The sequence below is a fragment of the Engystomops pustulosus genome, chromosome 2 (assembly GCF_040894005.1).
Source record: "Engystomops pustulosus chromosome 2, aEngPut4.maternal, whole genome shotgun sequence".
NCBI lineage: Eukaryota > Metazoa > Chordata > Amphibia > Anura > Leptodactylidae > Engystomops > Engystomops pustulosus.
Window position 1 is genome coordinate 101,829,313 of NC_092412.1, and position 27,310 is coordinate 101,856,622.

The window sequence follows — 27,310 nt, forward strand, 5'->3', positions numbered from 1 at the left end:
TTTCAAACACACAGAACAGATCCAAGTCTTTCCATCAACTATACAGAGGTAAGGTATAAGACTTATACCTGTTCTTAGTGGCATAAAATTATACCAATTCACTTGACAAACTGGTCTTTTAGGATGGCAATTCTTGGAACATGGTTGGTAAAAGGCAGAAGTAACAGCAGTTTCGAACAAATGGAGATGCAACACTAGTCCCTAAAAAGGTACTAAGGTAGATGTGAAACTGGGTGCATGTAACCTGTTGATCCTGGTTTCACCGATTCCAGCAATCATCCCAAAGAGAAAGGCAGTTTAGCAGTTTAGAGCAGAAAGGGATGAGTAGATTATCCCCATTATATTGTTTTATGTTATTCAGAATGTTAACAAATGTAAATAAAATATACACAGTGTATATTGCTTATATTTTTATTAAAATACAATTTATATAAATATCACAAAATAAAATCTATGTTAACCACACTTCAATAACATGAAATAATAGCAAAGAATGCAAATTCACATAAAGCTATAGAAAATCTCTTAAACCCTGAATGCAGAATAATAAAGATTAGTGTGCAAGATGCTCTATGGTTCATATGGACTAAAGGCCTGGATGTAGAAAAAAATCTGTTCACCCTAGCACCTTTCTATATATTATATAGCAATGCAATCATTGAAAGAAGCATAGTTGGTTAACTATGTTTTTGATGGCAGAGAATTCCTTGTTGAGAGGGAATCATATGGTGGCCATAAGGTTCAGAAGCGCTCATTTGAGTTGACTACATAAATCTGTCTAATGCAATGTTTGCCAAACTTTTTGGCAAATGCTACAACTAAAAATTGTTGTATGTACATCAATTAATCTGCGCCTGTTTAATAGTAAGTAATTGTTAAAATTTAACTCAATGTTGAAACATTTGCAACTCCTTTTAAGGGAACAATCTATGCTTACTTGTGGTACAAAGGTTTCCATTGAGGACCACTTCAATTAGAATGACTCTAACTCGGATAAGCTTGAGCTATTCTTTTATTATGCCTACCCCCCAATATGATCTGCTGTTTGAAGGGAGGTAGTAGGGGTAGGATGCATTCTTTAATGGATAACATCTGATGAGACAACCTTTTTTACTGCTGCCATGCATAATAGTCTTATAGCCATGTTGGCAGAAAGGTATGTAAACATTAAGAGGGATTGGCAAACTGAATATCTGGTGGAATCATTGACTGTAAACTAAAATAACTGGCATTTTTTTGTGGATGTCACCACATTTCTTCATTCATTACAAGCTCAGGAGAGTGAAGATGTAAAAAACAGGTGATCTCTAGAGTACTATCTAAGTATTTACAGTACAGAGGATAATATGCATGCAAGCTATAGTACATTGTGCTGTGGTATACAGCTAATGAATAACCAAATATACAAAGTTTCTTCAAATACAGTACATTAAATTATTTATACAATCACATTTTGAGGTAATCAGACTTTTCTTGTAATAAAGTGCATTAAAGTGGACCTGACAATATGTGCACAGTAATAACATATTCCACAAATATGAAAAGCCTACCATGTTAAGGGTATAAAATGGCACTTTTTCATAGACTGAAACATTATAGATAGAGATTTTGTGTACTGCTACTAAGTGTCATGATATAAAACATAAAATAAAATAAATAAAAAGATCTTTCTCTAATATAACACATATTTTCATAGTGACAGTTCCACTTTAAAGTGTCCTTAATATGAACCCTACCATGTAATGTTCTTATTACTGTAATGCCATTTCTAATAATCCAATTGGTTAAACATATGTATAGGTAAATAAGTGCTGACTGTCTTTGCATTTTCCTATTGTGTATTGTCTATTCAGGTCAGGACAGCAGTAATTTTAAGCTGCCAAAGAAACAAAAACTCATATCAGTTCTTTCCTTTTTAAGCCCCTTATTTGATAAAGGTGATTTGCTCTATGTTTACAAATTTGCAGATAACCTAAAATGTATATGTGTCCAGATGCTAGTTGTTTGACCACATGTGGCTATCTACAATGTGTATCCATACCCTTACATGTGCTTTGATATATTAAAGGAGCGTATGCTCCCAAATACTCATTCAGGTTTTCTTGAAGGCTCTTGTCTGCAAACTACTTAGTTTGGTTAAATTCTAAATTCTATTATGGCCTGTAGAACAATGAAGTTAATTAGAGATAGCCATAATTTAGCTTTATTTCTTGATATTTGTAGTACACAGCTGGCTCTATCTCCATTGTAGGTGGATTTTATTATGAATGCTATTTAAAAAAAAATAGCAATTTTACTATGTTTTGTGACTAAACAATAAATGTATATTTTTAGATAAATAGACAACCTAATAAGTCTACTTTATGTTTGATTGGTAATTTATCCTTATGCATAGGTGGGGATTAATTACCACATTGTCTGCTTTATTGTGCTACTTTTTGGGATTTTTTGTAAGACCTTTTTGTCTCATTTGAGAGAAAAAATGCCTCAACTTCACAGATGTGACAAAAAGGTCTCAGCTTCAGAGATGAGACAAAAAAGTTTTAAAAAGTAGTACAAGAAACCAGACAGCGTGGGGATAAATCGGTCCAATAGTTTACAAATGAGAAATATCAAATTTCACCATAAATATAGAATTTTCAACAGTAATAATATTGTTATCTATAATAAAAAGTAGAATACGTTACATTATACTTTATGTACCAGTTTAAATAGCATTCAGTTAGCACTTTTAAAGGACCTTTAGGATTGAACTTGTATACAGTACATGATAACATGGCTTGATTATTAGGGCTACAGGCACAGGTGAAAGTGTGTTATGACAACACACTCTGATGGAAGCATTGCGTGTCCAGGATCATGTTACATCATGTGTCGTTGGTTTAACCACCATCAGTATCATACTTAGGTTTAACATTTCTTGCGCAAAAATAGCAACAACACCAGGTGCAACCTTCCTCTCTGAGTTAGATATCAGCTGCGAATTATCTTAAATAAAGTTGGTTCTGTGTAAAATAAAGTGCACTTCATGATGATTTCTCGCTCCTGTAGCTGTTTACAAATAAAAAATGTAAGCTGCTTTACAAAAATTCCATGTAAACATAGAGTATCAAGTGGATATAATTAGAACAGGTCTATATCGAGTGCAAGTATTGTGCAAGCTGCTCATCAGTGTAAATGTCCACATACACCTTAAATAGACAAGTGCTTCTCCCCTTCCCTGTGCTGTAAAGAAAACACAGAGACTAGATTAGAAGACATGCTTCATAAGGTCACAGTCTGCAGACTGCAGACATCACTACAAAACATAGTAAAATGAAAAGCCACAATTTGCAAATAAATGCATGTTTATATTCATCTATTTGAAATGCACATTCTATTTAACTATCCACAATATATTTTACAGAACATTCACCTTTGTATAGTGTTAATTATAGAAATTCTATTAAATATGGTAAGTCCAGTAGTTTGATAACATAAAAAACATCCTTTACCGTATATTCATAAATGGTGTGATTAGAAATAAATGGCAAATCCCTATCAAATATAAGAGCAGCCCGCAAAATCTGTTTTGATTCCATATTTTCTACAAAGAACCTAGTGTTTGTTTTTATATTTTCAATTTTACATCTTTAATCATACAAAATGCAAAAAACTATGTTAAGAATACTCAATTTAAATCACTGTTTGCTTTTAACTTTTTAAAGTCTATATGGTTAGTACTTACTATTTTTCTTTGATTACTGAGGCAAAAAGTGCAGATAGGTTTGGGAGCTGTGCTGGTCACAGAAGCTCTATACTGTAGACATGGCTGTCCATCCATGGAGTCCTCTCCCAGTAGCAGGATGTTGGCGAGATGAGAAATGTAACTGGAGGCCAGCCTGAGGGTTTCTATTTTGGATAGCTTGCGGTCTGCAGGCTCTGTGGGGATTAGTGTCCTGAGAGCAGTGAAGGCTGTATTCACACTGTGTGTTCTGTCTCTCTCTCGTGCATTGGCAGCTTGTCTTTGCTTACTGACTCCTGATAATTTACTCTTCCTTTTTCTTTTGCCCCTGTTGTCCCCAGATGGGCTGCTGTAACCCCCATCATCTCCTCCACCAAGAGATTTTTCTGAACTGTCACTTGCACTTTCAAGATCTTCAGCATCAGATAGTAAACCACTGCTACAGTCCAGAGGTTGCCCAATACCACCACTTAAACACTTCATAGTCCTGCAGTCCACGCCTGTAGTCTGTGCCTCTGTCCTCATGAGCAGCACTATCCCCCGGGCTCCCATCACTTTTATGCACTGCAGGCAAGTAGCACCTGTTGGTAGCGAGCAACTCCACTTGATCCACTGACACCTCAGCAAGTCATTTTTTGAATGGTTGCTCCATTTAGACTGAGCATGTGGTTGCTTCTAAAGGCAAGAAAGGTGGGGTTGGAGGACAGTTATGGAGGTTGGGGCAATGGCACCATCCTAAGCAATGCACCTGTTCATGTTGTCATGTTGTGTGTAACAGCTAAAGACAGAAGCCCTGTTTCAAAAGTGAGCGAGAGGGGACAAGCGGTATGCAGACTACAGTGACAGGAGAATCTGTACAACCTGCAAAAGTTCAAGCTATCAACCAACAATATCATATCCTAACTTTAATTGTAGAGTAAATGAATGATGCCTTCTTGTCAATTTTAATTTGTAGTATGAAATTTGTGCTAAAACCTTTTTGTATACATTATTACTGATACTAATGTAAGATAATGTCAAAATAACAAATCGATTCGCAAAATAATTTTTTTCTTAGTGTAGATGTCATTTCATTTAATTAATGCAAAAATTTTCAAAAATGTATAGTTATACAAGCCAGAAAAATACTATTCTAGCAACAGTTAATGCAAATTTGAGCATTTAGTACCATACAATTGTGTAAAGGTTCACATTAATTTGTATACTAAGCAGCAGAAAATTGTCAGGCATTGGTATCAATTCATACTACATAAAGCTTTTGGATAAGAAGATGTAATCCTGCAGATATAACACGTTTTCTCCTTTGTAATGTCTATTTCATTTTGTATGTATTTGTGTATTTATATATGTACAATGTGCTTATACGTACATTTTTTCATGCATGCATGCTATTAAAAAATATTTGTGAGAAGATAATTTCCCATAAATATAGTCATATGATACTGAAGAAATAAAGGACAGCTGTCCTTGGATACGACCACCACTGCTGGAGTGATTGTGCAAAGTAAAAATAGTTTTTGCATATGAAATGTCTAGGAGTTTCTGCATATTCCACTGCCAACATGAGTTAATGAACACTGAATCCAGGTGGTCAGGGGCCCCATTAGCTGCCAGAATGCAGGATAGGTAAACATGGCTACATTAATTGGAAATTATATTCACCCAAGTAAGCTTTTTCTTTTTAAAAACATGCAATTGAAGAAATGTTTATGTTGGGTACATTCACAGAGCAGAGCGGGCATAACACTGTGCGCTGGAGAGGAGAAAGGTTGACCCCTCCACTCTCCATAGAGAAAAGCAGCGCACAGCCGCACACACGGGGAAAGATAGAGCATGCTCTATCTTTTCCACGTGTACAGTGTGAGACGGTGTCAAACGTGTGGCACCATACCGCCGTTGGGCCGCCATTTCCGTCTATGGGGACTTATAGGTGGCCGTAAATTTGCAGCCACATATACATCCGTCCAGATGGCTGTGTGAATATACCCTAACTGAGTAAGAACACCTATATGCCTCGGTAGAAGCCAAGGTAAAAGTCTTGAGTGAGAACTTGGTGTGCTTGGAATACAAGCTTGATAATATACAAGACCTTTTTAACACTCTTTTTTTAAAACTCTTTTTCTTGTATAATGTATTAAAGCTTTTGGACTATTTTAAACATGTACTAGATTACACTATGTGGCAATCGTTTTCTCCTATGGAGTATGAACACAGAACTGAAATTATGTATTGTACAGCGAGGACAAGCATCTTCTCACGTGCGATGCAGCTTCTACAGATGAAATATAAAGGTTCAGAGGAACACTTGACACATTTTTAAATAAAAATGTTTCTATTTTCTTTTAGTTTTTTCTGGTGTTGATGTTAAGTTAAATATGACCAGTCAGATAACATGCTTTCTGATCTCAATGGTTTGGATCACTGTGGCAGAGGGACTTCACCTGGGAAAATTTCCTTACCAATGGGCTTCTTGTGCTTATAAGGAAAGTATGTTCTATGTGACCTTATTTAAAGGTTAAAGACTGTACACACCCATGGGCATTTAGTCACTACTCATTGAAAATAATTTTTCCTAGAATTGAAAGAAGCTTTTACTTAGGTTGCCAAACTCTTCCAGAAAGTCAGTTCCAAGGGTCCAAAATAAGAATCTAGTCTACGTAACATGGAAGAATTTCCTATAAATGTCCCTTGAAAAGTGGACTGCAAAGGCAATCTCCATAAAGTGAATGGATCGCTCTCTGACCTCTAGCCCAACTAGATGCCTACACTGTATTGATGAGGAACAAAGCTTCCAAAACCACTATTTCTAAATTTGGGTGTCTATTCTTTTGGAATAGACTTACTGGTTTGCCTATTTTGCAACTTCATGTCACTATGCTTCTTGAAATCATGATGTATGGGGAGCTTCCTTTTTTAAGGGTAGCACAGGAGACACAGTTTTCCTTTTCCCACCCTTTCACCCCTTATATAAATTTGCCTTCACTGTTCCTGATGAAGTACCGTATTTTTCGGACTATAAGGTGCAGTATAAATCCTTTGATTTTCTCAGAAATCAAAGGTGCGCCTTATAGTCCAGTGCGCCTTATATATGAACCGTATTTACAGACAACAGCTGCCTTGAACTGTGCACAGGTCTGCCACCATTCATCCTTATAATCAGGTGCGCCTTATACTCTGGTGTGCCTTATATATGCGCCTAGACATTTTAGCAGGCATTTATTGATGATGCGCCTTATACTCCGGTGCCCCTTATAGTCCGAAAAATACTGTAGTGTAATTTTTTATGATATCTACTGTCAAATGGACAGGACCATCATCTAAGAGAATATTTATCATATTATGTGCTGCAATTAGTCTTAAACTATGTTAGGCTACATTCACACACATGTGTGCCTGCCGTACTGTAGCACTGTGTGCACATATTGGAGCCTGGGAGAGGAGGAGGGGGTGAGCGCTGATCACCCCCGCCCCTCTATATAGGAATACACAGGCGCCGGCGCCATATTCCGCCAAAAGATAGGACATGTCCTATCTTTCTAAAGAGCTACGGAACGGTACAGTGCCGCAGGTGTGCAGCACCATTCCGCTCCCGTAGGGCGCCGTGTGCTCATTGCGGTGTATGGGGCACATATACAGGTCCCCCATACATCCGTGTGAATCCAGCCTAAGGCTACATTCACACACGTCTTATCTTTCTACAGGCTACGGAACGGTACAGTGCCGCACGCGTGCTGCTGTCCCCCATATGTTCGTGTGAATGCAGCCTAAGTCAGGATTTCTCCTGGTATTTCACTGGAGCTCTCCTGACAGTACAGATTCAAAATTATTGACAGTAACTGTTCAATGGTGAAAAAATTTAAACTACACTAGAATAAGTGGAGCGGCATCTCTCAAATAATGCAAACAGCTGGATCTGGTAAATTGTCCTCCTTAAGCACAGGAGGGCATAATGAGAAACAGTATAATCTGGTTCTTCAAATGCCATGCAACTGATGCAGAGAGCCTGTAGATATGCCGTCCCCAGTATAGTGTAGCTGTTTCTGATAAGCCTGGTTTTGACCGGTGGCAATCGATAACAGACCTGCAATTGAACTGTTATTAACTCATGGGAAGGATCCTGAAATGCAGTGAAATCACTGATGAGAATAGAAGGAGGAGCCAAAGAAAATATGGACCAATGTTTTTTAGTCTTATCCCTGAATATGGACATTCACATTTATTGTTGCACAAAAAAACAACTTCTCTAACATCCTTATAATTTTCCAAACAATCATTGGCCCTGATCTCTCATGTTTAGCAAAAGCACTTTTATTAAATGACCCCTTCTTGTCCATGTAGCTGCTCGTAGGGCATTTGCAATGTAACAGTGATTTTATTCCATGTATTCTTCACCAATGTCCCGACCTCTTGCAGTATCTAAATGTTCTACTGACACTAATGTAGGGAGTGCTTGGAGCTGTAGCAATGACTGCCGCTACGTCTTAATTTCAAGGGAGGCCTTATATTTTGAATCTTGAACAAAATTGTACCAGGACTTATTTTCAGGTGGTGACATATTTTAGGATAAACAGGGTAATTCCTTTTAAACTTGTAGGTATAGTTCCTTCAAGCCCTGCTCTTGACATAGTGGGGGGATTTTAGCATGCCTTGTCCCCCAGTTTTCTGGAAAACAAGGCATGAAAAGCCCCACTGCCTACAGCAGAGATGTTATAACAGAGGTGATGCAGATATCCGGTATACTAAGTGGCTGGAGCTGCTTAGTATATCTGGTATAAGGTACTCCAGCAGGGGGGATATTAAGGCTAGCATTTAATTTCTTAAAGGGTTATTCCCACGTCAGCAAATTAATATTATTGTTTGTATCATAAAAAGTTCCACAATTTTCCAATATACTTTCTGTATCAATTTCTCACGGTTTCCTAGATCTCTGCTTGCTGTCCTTCTATAGAAATCTTCAATGTTTACTTCCAGTGGATAGAAATCTGACCATCGTTACACAGGTGCACGGCTTGTTATAACACACAGCTCTGATTACTCTCTGTGACACTAACTAGCTGTGCACCATGGTCAGATTTCTGTCCACTGGAAGTAAACATAGAAGCTTTCTATAGAATGAAAGCAAGCAGAGATCTAGAAAACTGTGAGGAATTGATACAGAAAGTAATAGTACCAATAAAGGTATATAGGACAAAAGTCAACCCATAGTTACAGACCAAACATTACTAATGGGAATAAAATATCAACAATATTTATTACATACGAATTACAGCAATCAAGACAAATAATATTAAAAATATATACATAAAAATTCCACAAAACACAAAAGGATGTGGTGGTGGTCCAAGACAAGTCAATATATATATATATCTCCAATATAATAACCTAGTATACAAAACCAAGTTTGTGCAAATGCAAATTACCCACCCGGGCGTGACATAGTGCAAAACTGCAGGAGAGAGACTTGACCACCACCACAGCACCCCGACGCACGTTTCGCCGTTGCTTCTTATTGGGGGTATACAGAAAGTATATTGGAAAATTGTATATCTTATTATAATACAAACAATAATAATAATAATAATAATAATAATAATTTGCTGTAATGGGAATTCCCCTTTAATGACTGTCTGTAGTACGTGTACATCCTCTAGAGGTTAAGGCTGTATAAAGAAGGTTCACAGGAGCACTCTCCATAAAGGGCGTGTACCGATTTGGCAAGCTCTGTGTAGCGCTGCGTAATCTGTGTGCACTATATAAATAAAGAATTCTTATATTATTATGTATCTTCTGTATTATACAGCAGACACCGCCAACTAACTTCTGTGATTCTTGCTTGCAACAGTTGTTAACTTGTTAGTTGCTGTGGTCATAACTAATAATTTCAAATCAAGAGCAGCTTAAAACGATTGCTGACAATTGTAGCCCCATGATATCATTAGGGGTTACTGATTTGTTGCCATGACAGCTCTTGGAGGCTGCCAATTAACACAGGCTTTATCACAGACTGTCTGAGGCTGATTGTAATATAAGAGCTGTATATCTACAATATACAATTGGTATAGACATTTTTCACTCTTTGTTTCATTGCAGTCAATTGTTAAGATCAAAAAAGTAAATTTTGCTCATAAATCTCCAATCTGGACCCCCAAAAAAACTGAAATGAAGATAAGTTTGACAATTTATTAAACAAGAAAAACTGAAATATCAAATGGTCATTAAGTATTCAGATCATTTGCTGTGACACGCATATTTAACTCACATTGTATCCATTTCCTTCTGATCCTTCTTGAGATGGTTCTACTCCTTCACTGGAGTTTAGCTGTGTTTAATTAAACTGATTGGACTTGATTAGGAAAGGCACACACCTGTCTATATGAGACCTCACAGCTCACAAAGCACAGATCTGGCCAGGGTTGGAAACAAATTTATGCAGCGCCCAAGGTTTTTAAGAGCACAGTGGTCTCCATAATCCTTAAATGGAAGAAGTTTGGTACTCAACCTGACCATTCAGCCAAACTAAGCAATTGTCGGAGAAGAGCCTTGAGGATAGAGGTATAGTAGAACCCCAAGATCATTGTGGCTGAGCTCCAGAGATGTTGTAGGAAGATGGCAGAAAGTTCCACAAAGTCTTTATCGCAGAGTGTGCTGACAGAAGCCTCTCTTTATTGCAAGGCATATGAAAGCCTGCATACAGTTTATAAAAAAAATACTTCAAGGACTCTCAGACTATAAGAAATAATATTCTCTGGTCTAACGAGATGAAGAAAAATTCTTGACTGGCCCAGCCAGTGGCCTGACCTAAGCCAATTGAGCATTTCTTGTGAGACTTGAAAATGGCTGTCCATCACCGTTCACTATCCATCCTGAGGGAACTGGAGAGGATCTGCAAGGAAGAATTACAGAGGATCCCCAAATCCAGGGGTGAATCATTCCCAAGAATTATGGCTATACTAGCTGAAAAGGTATTTCTACTCAATACTGAGCAAAGAGCCTAAATACTTATGATACTTGAGTATAAGCTGACCCGAGTATAAGCCGAGACCCCTAATTTTACCACAAAAACTGAAAAAACCTAGTAACTCAAGTATAAGCCTATGGTGGGAATGCATTGGTCACAGCCCTCCTCCCAGTATAATACTAGCCAGCCCCTGTAGTATATAGGCTGCCAGCTCCTGTAGTATATAGCCAGCCAGCCCCTAGTAGTATATAGACAGACACCCCCCTTAATATATAACCAGCCAACCCCCAGTAGTATACAGCCAACCAGCCCCCAGTAGTATACAGCTAGCCAGCCCCATGGAGTATACATCCAGTCCCCTGTAGTATACAGCCAGCCCCCAGTAGTATATAGACAGACAGCCCCCCTTGGTATATAGCCAGCAAACCCTCAGTAGTATACAGCCAGCTAGCCCCCAGTAGTATACAGCTAGCCAGCCCCCTGTAGTATACAGCCAGCCAGCCCCATGGAGTATACAGCCAGCCCCCAGTAGTATACCACCAGCCATCCCCGTGGAGTATGCAGCCAGCCCCATGTACCATACAGCCAGCCAGCCCCATGAACTATACAGCCAGCCCGCCCCATGTACTATACAGCCGGTCCCATGTACTATACAGCTAGCCCCATGTAGTATACAGCCAGCCGAATACCTTAAAAAAAACAAACTTACATACTCACTGGTCCCGATGCCCAGCGCAGCTCCCCGATGTTCCGGTCCCCGTGGCTCCTCTTCTTTCTTCTCTTTGTAACAGCCGGTGCACACTATGATGTCATCAGCACCGGCAGATTCCATGGATGCTACTCTGCCGGCTCATTTCAACACAGAGAAGAAAGAAGAGGAGCTGCCAGGAGATGCGACGAGGATCGGGAGCCACGACGAGCATCAGGGACGCTGGAGGTCGAGTATCCAAGTTTATTTTTTTTATTGCCTCGTGTATAAGCCAAGGTGAGGTTTTTCAGCACTCGGCTTATACATGAGTATATACGGTATCCTTGTTTAATAACTACTCATAAAATTTATACATTTCAGTCTTTTTCTGTTGAAATGGGGGTCACAGTGTACATTGATGAGCAAAAAAAGAACTTTTTTGATCTTACCAATTAGCTGCAAAGAAATAAAAAGTGAAATATTTGAGAGTCTGAACTTTCTGAACCCACTATACTGCAAAACAGCTGTATTGCTGAATACTGCATGAACGTTCAGACACTCTAGTGTGCAAATACCCTAGGGGACTTTAATAACTAGTACATTTATAAACAAATGAAAAAACTATAAAGATATTTTAAAAAATTAAAAAAGGTATACGTTAAAATCACCCCTTTCCCTAGAGCGGATATAAAAATAAATAAATTAAATCATTAACATACCAGGTATCTCCACGTCCAAATAAAATCCTGATCTATCAAAATATAAAACCAGTCATACCCTGTAACAGAAAATAATGGCTAAATGTCCAAATTGCCACTTTTTTGCTATATTGCAACACAAAAATTTGGGATAAAAAGTGATCAAAAAACATACAGGGGCTTATTAACTAAGGGTCCCGTGGCCGCATTTCCATCGGGTTTTCCAACATTTTCGGGGATCGTGCCGCTGGGATAGGTATTTAGTAGGTGATTGTGTTGCACACAATCGGATTTAGTCGCAATGGTGCCGGCTTACATGCGAAACAAAATTCATCGGAAGGAAGGTGGTGAAACCCCGGTGGACCTGAGCGGGGAAGCCACACATGCTGGATATTGGGTGCACAATCTTCTTGATACAGTGCATTGTCGTCGGACAATGCACCTTCGGGATCTCCTCCGGCCCAGGTAAGTAAATGTGCCCCACAGTCTCCAAAATGGTAGCAATGAAAATGTAAGCTCGTGCCACGAAAAAGTTATCAGCCGCATAAATAGGGCAAAATGATTTTTTTTTGTATGAAAGGTTTACATTTCTTTAAAATAAGTTGAAACTTAAAAAAAACCTATATTAATTGTATTTGGAGCACACAGTGGAAGCAGTAAAAACAATATTCTTAAGCAAATGGCACAAATGTGTTTTTCTGCAATATCATCACATTTGGAATTTCCAGCTTTCCAATACATGGCATGATATATGATATACCAGTGGTGGTGAACCTATGGCACGGGTGCCAGAGGTGGCACTCAGAGCCCTTTCTGTGGGCACCCAGGCCATCACCCCAGCACAAAGTTTGCCTGACAGGACTCAAAGAATCTTCCTACAGTCCTAGGCAACTCAATATATGAGCTATTTTAAAGCTATACATCCTTGGGTGCTAGGGACTGCAGGAAGAGTGAAAACATGGATTTTCTTTGGAAATTAACGTGCTGGTCCCATGTTTCTTCCTATACAGAGGGACCCAGGAGAGATAATACAATGTGATCCATATTTGATTGTAGTTTGGGCACTCAGTCTCTAAAAGGTTCGCCATCGCTGTGATATACCATCACTATAAAGTACTATTTCTTAGGCAGAAAACAAGCCCTCATACAGCTCTGTACACGCACATAAATAAAAAGCTATGGATTTTTAGAGATGGGGAGTGAAAAATTGAAACAATAAAAATGACCTGGTCCTTATGGGGTTAATATGTCAGTCTTAATAAATTTTTCCTAATATATTGTGTAGTTTTTTTGTAGATCTGCTGATCTTCACCTTTATTATAGAACAGTGGCAAGTAGATGGATGAGATGCTGATGCTACTTCATTTTGGAAAACATCAAAAATGTATCTATTCTCCAGTGGAAATGTGATTCTTGTTTTAGGTTGCTTACAGAAAGGCTGCATGCTATACTGTACTTATTCTGGGTTAACACTCTCCATAGAACCTTCATTGGAGCATCAGTCAGTAGTTCTGTCACATTTCAAGCCAAGAATACCACATTATGCAGGGCTATTCTAGGCATCAAAACAAACAACAGATACCACAATGAAACCCTAAAGGACCCAGTATAAGTCATCTGGGCCTGTCAGATGCCATAGGACTCTGCTTTTGTAGAAAGCACATTAATTTCTGCAAACCTGGACTGAAGCTTAGCCCTCATTAATATATTTTTTTACATGTGTGCCACTGTTTTGGAGCTAGCTCATGTCATGGCTGTGTTTGCAGCTCTGCCCTCCTATAGAAGTCTACGGCAATTTGAAAAATACAGATGCTACCGGTGACGGATTAGTTGTTAACGAACACAATAATGTGACAAGGGGTTGGACAAGATGCTAATACATTATGGATTAGATTTTTTCAGATCTGCAAAATGGATGATATAAAAGTTTTTGTGAATATATATACGGCTCAAAAACTTCAAAAATACTGAAGTGAAACCTGCAGCAGTAATTGACATATTACAGGTATAAATTATCAGTGGATGTCATGTTACTCTGTGGGTGGGTTTTCCTACATTCAGTACTTTAAATTACAACAGGTCGACTGTCATAGTTTTTTTGGGTCTGACCAGCTGTAAGTATTGCTTTTGTGCACAAAATTAAAATCTTAAGATATGGCAACAAATAAATGGCAAAACAATGTGCATAAGCAAGCAACAATTGGATACTCATTTGTAGTAGCATCTCCCAAGAAGGACAACATGGTGAAGTGAATAGTTCTTTGACTTCACAGCTCTAGTATTGCCAGATCTAAAAAATGTTGATTGTCTCCGCTGGCTACATGCTTTGTGCTGAAGAGTTGTAGATAACAGGGTGATATCCCCTTGAGCTGTAAAGCTATATGTAAACCAACTGTGGGAATCCATTTTAACATCCTGAGCTGTGAATTCTCCTGCTCAGCTACAGCACAGCTGATGCACATACATGGTATCTTGGCCGCCCATACACATGTCCAGCTGTTGGAATGACCTTGCACCTGTAAATGACCAATGCACCAAAAATAAAGTCACCAGGTGCACCAGATTAGAACACAACAGGCGCACAGTTCATGACTTTCCTGTCCACTGAAATGAAGACAGGCAAAAACTAGAACCTACTTTACCTTACAATTCTGGCTACAAATCTGAAAATGATCTTTTTTAATTTTATTTAAATATTAATATATTGCACATCATATTCCACATGTATCCAATGAAATCTTCTACTCAAGAATAATCGTCTGAAATGGAAGCAAAATGCTATTAGTTTTCTAATTGATGCTGGATGGGTTAATCCCAGTAGGGAACATTCATAAAAACACATCATAAATAAACATTATATAGTCGCAAGAACGTAAAACAGGCACAAGGTATGATTCATATTATTTGTGCTAAACTGGATCCAACATTACATGTGCTAAATTGCCTGAGGCTTTAATTTTCTACTCATCGAGCTATTTTTTTAAAGAAAGAATATGGGCACAAACGTGAACAAGAAATAAAACGTTTGAAACAATGGGGCACATTTAAGAATGGCTTTGCCCCGCACTTCTGTTGGACTTGGCACTGAGCACTCTATTTAACATGCAAATTGTGTTGCACACCTTTTGTTAAATGAGCACCACAAAAAAGGTTGGTGAACTCTATCAGGCCAGTGCAGGGAAGCAACAGATTCATGATTTCTGGCTCACGTTCTTAATGAATTGGTTGCACCCAGCATTATACATGGGCAGAGCACTTTTAGTGAAGTTTCCGTCTTTTTAGTAAATGTGCCCCATGTGCCCCCAACAGTTTATCATAAGAGGACAGTGGTAGATTAAGACTACCCTGGGCCCCCAACAGTCTTCTGTTTTTAAATGCATTAAGTTGTCTTGTTATTCCCAGAAAGATTTAATTAAGTTGATCCATGAGTTAAATTTACCCCAAATGGTGCCATTTCATTCTTCAAGTGAAAAAACAAGCCCTATTACAGATGACCTTCAATAAAAATAGGCTATTGATTTAGGTATACAGGGGAAAAAAATCTGTCACCTTTCTGCAAATATGTTGTTGACTGGAATGTGCAGAAGAAAGTACCGACAGATAAAGTGGGCTAGTCTATTCTAGGATATGTATAAAAAGGTTTAAACATTTTTTGGTATACATATATGTAAAGGATGGATCTGTTGAGTACTATATTTAACCCTGTACATTTGAGAATGGCCACTGGGGGGCTCCATACTTCATAGTTAAGGCATTCAAACTAGTCACTCCAACAAGTATATAAATGATATGTAACTAAAAACTGAGAGTGTGGGCCCTCTGAAGAAAAACCTGGGGGTCATGGAGGATGAAGATAAGGAAATGGCCAATCTATTGAATGTTGCTTTCTCAACTGTTTTTACCCAGGACAATTCCATGGTGGAAGACATCTTTGGAATGTCAACCGTTCAACTGGGAAGAGGTTCGGTGCCACCACACAATCACTTAAATAGACAAATCACCAGGCCCAGATGGTATACACCCATGGGTACTAAATGAACTATGTACCATGATAGTGCATTGTTTTTAATATTTGAAAATTCCTTAAAGAGTGGTTCTGTTCCACAGGACTGGCACATAGCAAATGTGGTGACAATATAAAAAGGATAAAAATGTGATCCTGGAAACTACAGACCTGTGAGTCTAACTTTTGTTGTGGGGAAAATATTTCAGTGGTTTGTTAGAGATGCTATCCTGGAGTATCTCACTTTACATAGCCTTATAACCCAGCATCAGCATGGGTTTATAAGGGATCGGTCTTGTCAGATTGGCTTCTATGAGAAGGTAAGTTCCAGAATGGATCTGGGCTAGGCTGCCGATGTTGTATATCTGGACTTTTCCAAGGCATTTGATACAGTGATACATAAAACGTTGGTACATAAAATGGAAAATCTATGTATTTGGGTAAGCAATTGGCTTAGTGATAGAAAACAAAGGATTGCCATTAATGGCACATTCTCAGATTGTGTTGACGTTACCAGTGGAGTGGCACAGAGGTCAGAGTTGGGGCCACTTCTTTTTTCATATTTTTATGAATGACCTTGTAGTGGGTTTACAAAGTTGCTGATGATACTAAGCTCTGTAAAGTAATTATTACTGAGGCCGATAGTATAGCATTACAGAGGGATTTGAGGAAGCTGGAGGAATGGGCAGAGAAATGGTTGATGAAGTGTAATGTAGGTAAATGTAAAATTATGCACTTGGTCCATGGAAACAAAAAGTACAATTATGTTCTAAACAGTCAATTACTTGCTGAAACTGCAGCTGAAAAAAGACTTGAAGGTATTGGTAGATGGTAAATTTAATTTTATTAACCAGAACCAGGCAGCTGCTGCTAAAGCAAATTAAATTATGGGATGTATCAAGACAGGAATAGGGTCTCATGAAAAAGACATAGTCTTGCCCTATATAAATCCCTGGTCAGACCACACATGAAATATTGTGTACAGTTTTGGGTACCAGTGTATAAAAAGGACATAGTAGAGCTGGAACGTGTGCAGAGGAGATCAACCAAGATTATCAGAGGGATGGGGGGACTAGAATTCAATGGCAGATTACAAAATGTGGGGTTATTCAGGTTAGAAAAAAGACAACTAATGTACAAATACCTGAACAGACAGTACAAGTGTAATGTAGGTAAATGTAAAATTATGCACTTGGTCCATGGAAACAAAAAGTACAATTATGTTCTAAACAGTCAATTACTTGCTAAAACTGCAGCTGAAACAAGTGTAGAGGAGAGGCGATTCTACCATCAACATAGACAAAGGTTCTTTACTGTAAGAGCAGTGAGACTATGGAACTATCTGCCGCAGGAGGTTGTTATGGCGGACTCTATGTACATGTTCAAGATAGGCCTGGATGCCTTTCGGGAGAGCAAAAATATCACAGGTTATGGGTAAAAAACACTTGTTTAAGGCTGCATTCAAACGATCATATGCACCCTACGTTTGGCGCCATGAAGAGGAGCCCTTTCTCTCTTCATAGAAATGCATGACTTACGGACTTGCGGCCGTACATACTTCCCCCCATATGGTCGTAGGAATGTAGCCTTATTCTTAAAGGAAACCTACCATTTCAAATGGTAGGTGTAAGCTGTAAACACCGAGCACCAGCAGGCCCGGCGCCAGCACCCGGCTAACCCGGGCAAGTGCCGGGGCCCCAGGGTACTGGAGGGGCCCACTCGGGTCCCCAGATCTCCCCGGGTCAGCAGGACATCTGCCCTGCTGCCCGGGAGGTTCCTTCCCTCTCTCATCGCGATCTGTGTCTGGAGGACACAGATCGCGATGAGAACATGTGCAGTCACTCACTGCTTTCCCCGGCAGGAGCTGCAGCATGAGAGGTTGAAGGACCTGTGATGACGTCATGGTCACATGACCTGCCGGGGAAAGCAGTGACCACACAGAGAGACCTGCATCAGTGAGGTGAGGGGGAGACTTACAGGGGCCAGGGAATATACAGGAAGAGGGGGGGGGGCAGTGTGTATACAGGGGGAGGGGGGGCAGTGTGTATACAGGGGGGGGGCAGTGTGTATACAGGAGGAGGAGGGGGGGCAGTGTGTATACAGGAGGAGGAGGGGGGCAGTATGTATACAGGAGGAGGGGGGGGCACTGTGTATACAGGAGGAGGAGGGGGGCAGTGTGTATACAGGAGAAGGGGGGGCAGTGTGTATACAGGAGGAGGAGGGGGGCAGTGTGTATACAGGAGGAAGGGGGGCAGTGTGTATACAGGAGGAGGGGGGGCAGTGTGTATACAGGAGGAGGAGGGGGGGCAGTGTGTATACAGGAGGAGGAGGGGGGCAGTGTGTATACAGTAGGAGGGGGGCAGTGTGTATACAGGAGGAGGGGGCAGTGTGTATACAGGAGGGGGGCAGTGTGTATACAGGAGGAGGAGGGGGGCAGTGTATATACAGGAGGAGGGGGCAGTGTGTATACAGGGGGAGGGGGGCAGTGTGTATACAGGAGGAGGGGGCAGTGTGTATACAGGGGGAGGGGGCAGTGTGTATACAGGAGGAGGGGGGCAGTGTGTATACAGGGAGGAGGGGGGGGCAGTGTGTATACAGGAGGAGGGGGGCAGTGTGTATACAGGAGGAGGGGGGGCACTGTGTATACAGGGGGAGGGGTGGCAGTGCGTATACAGGGGGAGGGGTGGCAGTGCGTATACAGGGGGAGGAGGGGCAGTGTGTATACAGGAGGGGGGATGTGTACACGGGGATGGGGGGGCAGTGTGTTCACCCGGGGGAGGGGGGGTGCAGCGTGACTACTGGAGGACGGCCCATAAAGGGGCCCACTAGAGCTCTGTCGCCCAGGGGCCCACTAAAGCCTGGAGCCGGCCCTGAGCACCAGCTCAGGGTGAGCTGGTGCCGGTGCTTAGTTTCGTTAGTGTCAAAACGGCGGTATCGCGGTTTTAACACTTTTTAAACTTTATAGCAGAAGCTGCTTCGGCGCTGTGCGCGACCGTGCGCGCGCAACGCCTGCGGCATTTCCTATGTAGGCGCGCGCACGATCGTGCGCACGCAGCGCCGAAGCAGTTTCTGCTATAAAGTTTAAAAAGTGTTAAAACCGCGATACCGCGGTTTTAACACTTACGAAACTAAGCACCGAAATGGTAGGTTTCCTTTAAAGGTTGAACTTGACAAACTTGCGTCTTTCTCCATTTTTATATACTATGATAACATTTTATCCTTATTTCTCTTATGTAACTCTACTGGCATTTTTGGAAAATATGGAATCTTAATATAAACCATTCTGCCATATTTCAGATTTGTTATTACATGGAATTCCAAAAACTTACACAGATATAATAGCTTCTTAGGAACAATAATTATAATAATGTCACATAAAATCCCTAGATTTGAAAGGTGGTTCATCCATAATTGGGGTATGGTTTGGAAAAAGGACATGGTCAGCCATGAGTGGGTTGGCGTTTGATTAGTATATAGCAAGCTACGTCTTTCCATCCTGTTCCCTCTTGCTGAGCTGTATACGCTCACTGTCCATATAAAGGCAGGTACATCACTGGGGAAACATCTGGAAAATCAACAGCGTTTTCTGCTTTTAATGTTCTAAATTCATTCACACCTGGCATAATTGGATGCATTTTAACAGAGAGACCTTCTGGATCTTCACACTGCAGCCCAGAGTCCCAGGCGGTCTCAATAAAAGGCAGGATGCCATCTATCAGTACTAATCATGTCATCATAATATAAACATGCTTGCTATATGTTTTAATATCTGTATAAGGGTTAGGATATATGCCTCCCATGATCACTTCTCAGCAGTGGCGTAACTAGAAGCTGATGGGCCCCAGTGCAAAGTCTGTGCGAGGCCCCCGACTATAATGTATGGTTTATAGTAATAGTCTTCTCATATGGGAAAGTGACACTATAAGGGCCCCCTAAACCTCTTGGGCCCAGAGTGTGATCGCAACCTCTGCACCCCCTAAAGTTACGCCCCTGCTTCTCAGTTAGCCAAAATACGTAGGCGATTACCAGGTCTTCTCACTACCCTATGCTTATATTCATGTTCACATGCTGTGTTACAACCTGTTTTAAAGTTGTCGAATAAAATGTCATGATTTTACTTCACGTCAAATCTGTTTGAAGCTGGACTTCGCTTGCATCTTTTTCATAAATATTTTTTTTATCTCTCTGTCTTTTTATCTCTCTGCACAAGGACTTGTTTTTTTTGTAAAGCAGAATTTATTTTCTATTGCATTATATTTGGGTACATATAACTGATTAAGTTTTATTATTTTAATTTTGGGGATGGGTCTAATAAACTGTAGCAAATATTGCCTTTGCCGTGTTCTGGAATAAAGGAACCATGGGTTAATGTTGACATCCATTGTCTCAGCATGATCCCTGCTGAGCCGCATATCATTACAGGCCTCCCCTCTACCACTTACCTATGGATCCTCACATACGTATGGAGTTCCCCGGGAGAACTGTTTCCCTTCATCAGTGGTATCATTCTCCTTTGCTTTCAAACAATCTATCGAACACCTGCCCTGCATGGACGAGACCTGTTCCGCCTGTACCAAGCAACCGTGACCCAGTTGAGTACTTGGACGCACTTACTTGTACTGTGCAATCACATTCTGTTTCATTAATCTGCCATATTTAAACATTTCTTCAATTAGATGTTACAATTTTTATTTACCTGTGTGAAGATAATTTCTCATAAATGTAGTTATATGGTCCCTTAAAAACAAGATTGACTCACCTCTGCTGGAGCTATTAGTGAAAAAAACAAAAGGTTTTTTATATGCAATGTCTGAGAGATCCTGCATGCCTCACAGCCCTCCTGTGGTAATGATTACTGGAGCCAGGTGGTCAGGCAGGACTCAATAGCACAGAGTGGCCACCGCTGCCAAAATGTGAGGTGGCCGTATCCAAAGAAGCTAACCTAGTTACAACAACGCAACATTTATGAGAAATTATCTTCACACATTTTTTTTAATAGCATCCAATTGAAGAAATGTTTACATATGGCAAATGAATTAAATTAAATGCAAATGCACAGATGGGTACACTGAAAGTGTTAACTCACGTAGAGAAATTGCTGCTCGCCAAAGTTCACTGGCAAGAAACCCAGTCTGCATATTCAAACATACCTCCCAACTTTATTCAGAAAGAAAGAGGGACAAAAGATGCGTGCAGGGGAATTTTTTTTCCTGAGCCAGGCCTTTTGCTTTGTCCCCTACTCCACCCCCTCACAGTATTATTTCCCCCTTAGTGGCCTCCATCTCCCTCTCACATTGTAGCCCCTCTTGTTGAGCCCCCCAGCATCTCCCACTTTCCTTTTGCCCCCTTTATTATGCCCATCCCAGCAACTCCCCCTGTAATTGTAACACCCCACAGCAGGGGCTCCCACTCACATTGTAGTCCCTCTTATTGTGCCTCCAGCAGGTACCCCTATTATTTTGCCCCTTTTATTGTGCCCTCACCAACAGCTACCCCTTGTATTGTGCCCCCACCAGCAGATTCCTCTGTTATTGTGCTACCCCAGCAGTTACCCCTGCTATAGTGCCCCCAGCAACTCCCCCTGTTATTGTGGCTCCCCCAACAGCTCCCCCTGTTATTGTGCCCCCTCCCCAGCAGCTCCCCATTTTATTTTGCCAGCCTTCCCAGCAGCCGCCCCTGTTATTGTACCCTCACAGTAAAATAAAAAACACACTTTCCTTTCCATGTTCCCCCGCAGCAGCACCTCTCTCCTTTGCTCCAGCCATGTGTAGCAGTGAAGCTGGCAGGCAGAGATTACATCATTACATACACATCTGTGCTGTATACAGCAGAAGCAGAGAGGGGCTGTAGGACAGTAGAAAGGTGAGTGTGTTTTTTATTTTAGCAGAGGAACAGTGCTAGTGCAGGGAGCTGCCGGCTCTCTGCACCATTGCTGTATACAGCTCTATCGGCTTCCAAGGGATGCTTCCCGGAACATACATCCCACTAAACAGAACAGCGAAATAGAGACCAAAAATCAGGACTGTCCCACTGGATCTGGGATACTGGGATCCAGCGGCGCATTCTCTGCGGTGGATTCGGGTCCGGCCGGGATTCACTAAGGCAGTTCCTCCGATGTCCACCAGGTGTCGCTGCTGCGCTGAAGTTCCCCAGAATGCACTGATCTTCACCAAGCCGGACCGAGTGAAGGTAAGCGCGAGTCCAGCGACACTTTTTTTTAAAAAATGCGGCGGTTTTTCCAAATCCATCGGTTTTTTTTTACGCCCACGCCCCCCCGATTTCCGTTGCGTGCATGCCGGCGCCGATGCACAACAATCCGATCGCGTGCACCAAAAACCCGGGGCAATAAAGGGAAAATCGGCGCAAATCGGACATATTTGGGTAACACGTCGGAAAAACGCCAATCGGGCCCTTAGTAAATGACCCCCAATGTCTCCTGAACTGCTGACATGCAGTATATCCACCGGTGTGAAGAACCAAACGTTACATGGTCTGCACAAGAGCATCGGACGCCTCCGTCTGCTGCACCGATTGCCATTATCTTCCGCTATAAATATAAAATGGCAGATTCCCACAGCGACTACCTCCTTCGACTGGCGCTTCTATGCTGGACCTCCAGATGTGATGTAAGTACCATGGCCCCTAGGGCCCATATCACAGTGACAGAGGACCAAAGTCTCGACTATCCGACTGCAAGCAAGACTGTCTAAAAGGGATATAACTCCTCATGAAAAGCTGCTGTTCAGTCTGTGGAATACGCAGGACCCCCTGCCAAGAAGCCTGTGCTGATCAGTGAGAATGCCCTGCCAGTTACAGAGGGCATCCTTATGGGCTCCACAGTGCCCCAAGTGCAGCAGGTAATCTGGGGAATAACCACCCCCATCTTTCAGCAATGGAGAAGAATCTGCAGCTTCTGCAGTCATCATGTGCTCCACAGTGCCCCCAGCTACTGAAGGTCAGTCAGAGAAGTGCCTGCCTCCCTCCTTCGCTGCATATTTTCCTCAGCTGACTCCCCAGTTGAAAAGTTACCTAAGATGGAGTTAGCCAAACACTGTAGTCACTTGCCTGGCAATATCTATTATGGAGACATCTTGCCAGTGACCTCACAACAGTGGAATGTCACCACTGCTGATTGACTGTAGTGGCCAATCAGAAATTATGTGTGAGATCCTAATGCAGGCACCCTCAAATTTAAGATCTGAAGTCTAGAGATTCAAATTAGACGGCCACTAGACATTTGTTTCCATGAAATGCCTTTTTCTGATCTTCTAGTTTTCATAGACTGTTTGAACAATCTCTACTTCTTGCAGTAGAAATTGAGTAAATAACATGAGGTCAGGTAGATCACTGCCTTGCGTCATTATTGGACAGTGCAGTGTCTGCTATGATAAAAAGTTATCTACTCAGACAGTCAGTACTTCTACTTGTCTGGTGTGTACTTACCAATTAGTGTTATATTGATCTATTTGTGCTCTAAAACAGTACAGAGGTCTAGTAAAATTATTGAAAATGTTAAATGCTTGTATCAAGCTCTATAAATAGATGAGCTCTGTAAACAAGGGAATGTAGTGAATATTTCAATCCACATGCATAAAGATATAAAGCACCTTTTATTGATTTGAAATAGCTCTTCCAGTGGAAATGTATTCAAGACTTATGCTCAACAAACAGCAATATAATGTAATTACAACCACAATAGCTTCCAAATTGAATTCAAGTCATTTTCAGTGTCTGCCATGGTCAACAGTTTAAAAACAACAAATCTGTCAACTGAAGGAAGTAAGAGAGACTGAAGGGTGCCTATAACATGAGTCACGCAACATATTTTCCTTTTTGATTAACTAATGGGAATGGACGAAAGGCAGTATTTGATGCTAAAAGTGACTGATAATAACTAGGGTTGAGCAGACCCGAACCGAAATGTTTGGGTGGTATTGCAAACATTGCAGCTTTGAGTCCCAAACCTAAACCTAGGCTTCGGTCAGAAGTTCAGGTTTGGTGTCTTGGCTCACCCCAAGCCCTCTCAAATGTCAAGGGAAATGATGATCCTAGGGTAAATGGCGTAATGCGCAACCTCTTAGCTTGTAGCATTTGAAGGGATAATACCTGTGATTGGAGGAAGCACCAATCCTGGATGTTACTGGTAGACGTTCACGTTTGGATTCGAGTATACGAACTGTTGTCAATATCATCCAAACTCAGTGAACCCCACCCTAAACTGCTCATCAATAATTACAATACTTTGTAAAGATTGTTATAGTACAAGCCAATTGTGAAAGAAAGACTCCAGATTATTCTGGCAATCGATCAGTTTCATGCAATTCTGGCAGGTAAACAATCATAAAATGCATAAAAATTAACCATGTGCCCCAAAACAGAAAATAATTTGCTTCACAGCTCCACACAGATGAACATGTGTAGAGTTCATGCATACCTCATATTCACATGAATAAATCATCATAAAATCACTAAAATTGAAATAAACAAAAATCTGCTATTCACCTTAAAATTTAAAGACAGTCACAACCTTCAAAATATAGTAATTAAAAAGTAAAGGCACCCCTAAAATCTATGTATTTTGGCTAAGCACAGAACCCTGCAATTGCATTTTGATTCAGAAGGTATTTGTTGATCCCTAAGGAGCGGACAATGCCTCCAAAGTTACATGTTATTACAAAATACAATAATCAAGGAAGTGTCATTAGGGGATTTTATGGACTTTGAAGGACATCCTCACCTCAAGCCATTTTTAATGTCCCACTGTAAGTTTAGTAAGGGGCATTCTACTTTAGGGGTCATATCCATGTAGTGACTACACGGTATGCCCTTGTGTAACTAATGAGTTTCACCATCCTACAAAAGAGAAGACATTTAGATTAAAAGACTAAATTAATAGTAAGACTAAATGTGTGATCTATGCTCTCAATTTCCCATGCTCCAAGAGCTAGTCAAGAGTTGAGAAAAAGGTTTCAACAGCAACTTTCATCAATTAATACAGTTATGGCCATAAGTTTTGAGAATGATACAAATGTTAATTTTTACAAAGTCTACTGCATCGGGTTTTATAATGGCAATTTGCATATTCTCCAGAATGTTATAAAGAGTAATCAGCTTAACAGCAATTAATTGTAAAGTCAATATTTGCCTAGAAAATGAGCTTTTTCCCCCAAAACACATTTCAAGGCCTGCCATAAAAGGAGCAGTTAACATCGTTTCAGTGATTGCTCCATTAACACAAGTGTGGGTGTTGATGAGGACAGGGCTGGAGAATCCGTCATGATTAAGTAATGGCATCATTGTTTCTCTTCTGTTAACCATGGTTATCTCTAAAGAAACACGTGCAGTCATCACTACACTGCACAAAAATGGCCTAGCAGGGAAGAGTATCGCAGCTAGAAAAATTGCACCTCTATCATCTATGCATCTATCGCATCATCAAGGAATTCAAGGAGAGAGGTTCCATTGTTGCCAAAAAGGCTCCAGAGCGCCCAAGAAGGACCAGCAAGCACCAGGACCGGGATCGGGCTACCAGCAGTGAAGAGCTTGCTCAGGAATGGCAGCAGGAAGGTGTGAGTGCATCTGCACGCACTGTGAGGCGGAGACTCTTGGAGCAAGGCCTGGTGTCAAGGAGGGCAGCAAAGAAGCCACTTCTCTCCAGAACAAACATCAGGGACAGACTGATATTCTGCAAAAGGTACAGGGAGTGGACTGCTGAGGACTGGGTAAAGTCATTTTCTCTGATGAATCCCCTTTCCGATTGTTTGGAACATCTGGAAAACAGCTTGTTTGGAGAAGACAAGGTGAGCGATACCAACAGTCTTGTCTCTTGCCAACTGTAAAGCATCCTGCAACCATTCATGTGTGGGGTTGCTTCTCAGCCAAGGGAACCGGCTCTCTCACAGTTTGCCTAAAAACACATCCATGAATAAAGAACGGTACCAGAGAGTAACTTCTTCCATCCGTCCAAGAGCAGTTTGGTGAGCAACAATGCCTTTTCCAGCATGATGGAGCACCTTGCCATAAAGCAAAGGTGATATCTAAATGGCTCAGGGAACAAAACATACAGATATGGCGTCCATGGCCTGGAAACTCCCCAGATCTTAATCCCATTGAGAACTTGTGGTCAATCATCAAGAGTTGCCATCAAGTTGATTGAGAGCTGCCAGGGAGAATTGCAGAGGTCCTGAAGAAGAAGGGTCAACACTGCAAATATTGACTTGCTGCCTTAACTCATTCTAACTGTCAATAAAAGCTTTTGTTACTCATAGTATGATTGCACTTTATTTTTTTATGTGATAAAAACATCTGACAAACACACATAAAAACCAGAGGGCAACAGATCATGTGAAAATATAATATTTGTGTCATTCTCAAAACTTATGGCCATGACTATACAGTCTCTTCAGATATCCAAAAGCAAAAGAAACCTCGGAAGCAGCACACTTTCTTGATGAACATTGTGGGAGATCCAATAAACTACGGGTTGTTGGCTTAGAAATTCAACAAAACATACAAGGTGGAGACCCTACACCGCAACTCCTACAAAGTGAATCCAGATGGATATATCTTGTCAATTCCTTAGCTTCGAATGGGTTGAACGACGAACTTCTTTTTATAGGTTCTTATAAAACATAAAAACTTAAGAAATCTTGGTAATATTTCCTCCATATCTTCTGGGTTGCTTCAAGTGTTACACTTCTTATATGGGTATGTATTCTTTTTGTTGAATTAATTTTCATTTTTACCATTTACCATTGTCAACTGTCTTCAACTTTTTTCTCTTTACTATCTTTCTTACTATAGAGATTAAGATTTTAATCTCTCTAGGCAAAGATGAATGCCTTGGCCTGCCATATTTACTATGGTCTCCATTGAAAAATGTGTATATGCACCCCGCAGGGGGGAAAAATTAAAACTGACGGTCAGTGACAGATCCCCCCAGTTTATTTTATCATAAGTCATCTAAGATTATTTTTATAGAATTTTAAGCTAGAAATTTTACCCTGTCAGCACAAAGGTTATTCTTCTTCTTCTTCTGCTTATTATTATTATTATTATATTCTGATACATAATAGTTTATAAAAAGGTAAACTTTTCCTTTCTTATGAAAGTCTTCTTTATCACATATTTAATTCAACAGCTAGAATATGACATTGAATTGTACTCACCTGCAACTGTTCATTCATCCATACATACTATGAGATTACAAGAGCATCCTAGAGAATCTCATCTTCCATAA

The 27,310-nt window shown here is 40.7% G+C and overlaps 1 protein-coding gene across 1 annotated transcript; it reads right to left on the reverse strand.

The window, feature by feature from the left end:
* Positions 1–406: 406 nt before the first annotated feature.
* LOC140117045 (transcription factor 15-like) lies at positions 407–27,257 on the reverse strand. Its single transcript, XM_072133478.1, has 3 exons — positions 27,240–27,257; positions 3,728–4,399; positions 407–3,225 (listed from the first exon to the last, which is right to left on the reverse strand). The coding sequence occupies exons 1-3, from the start codon at positions 27,255–27,257 to the stop codon at positions 3,193–3,195; spliced, it is 723 nt and encodes a 240-aa protein (XP_071989579.1). The 3' UTR covers positions 407–3,192.
* Between the last annotated feature and the right edge of the window lie 53 nt (positions 27,258–27,310).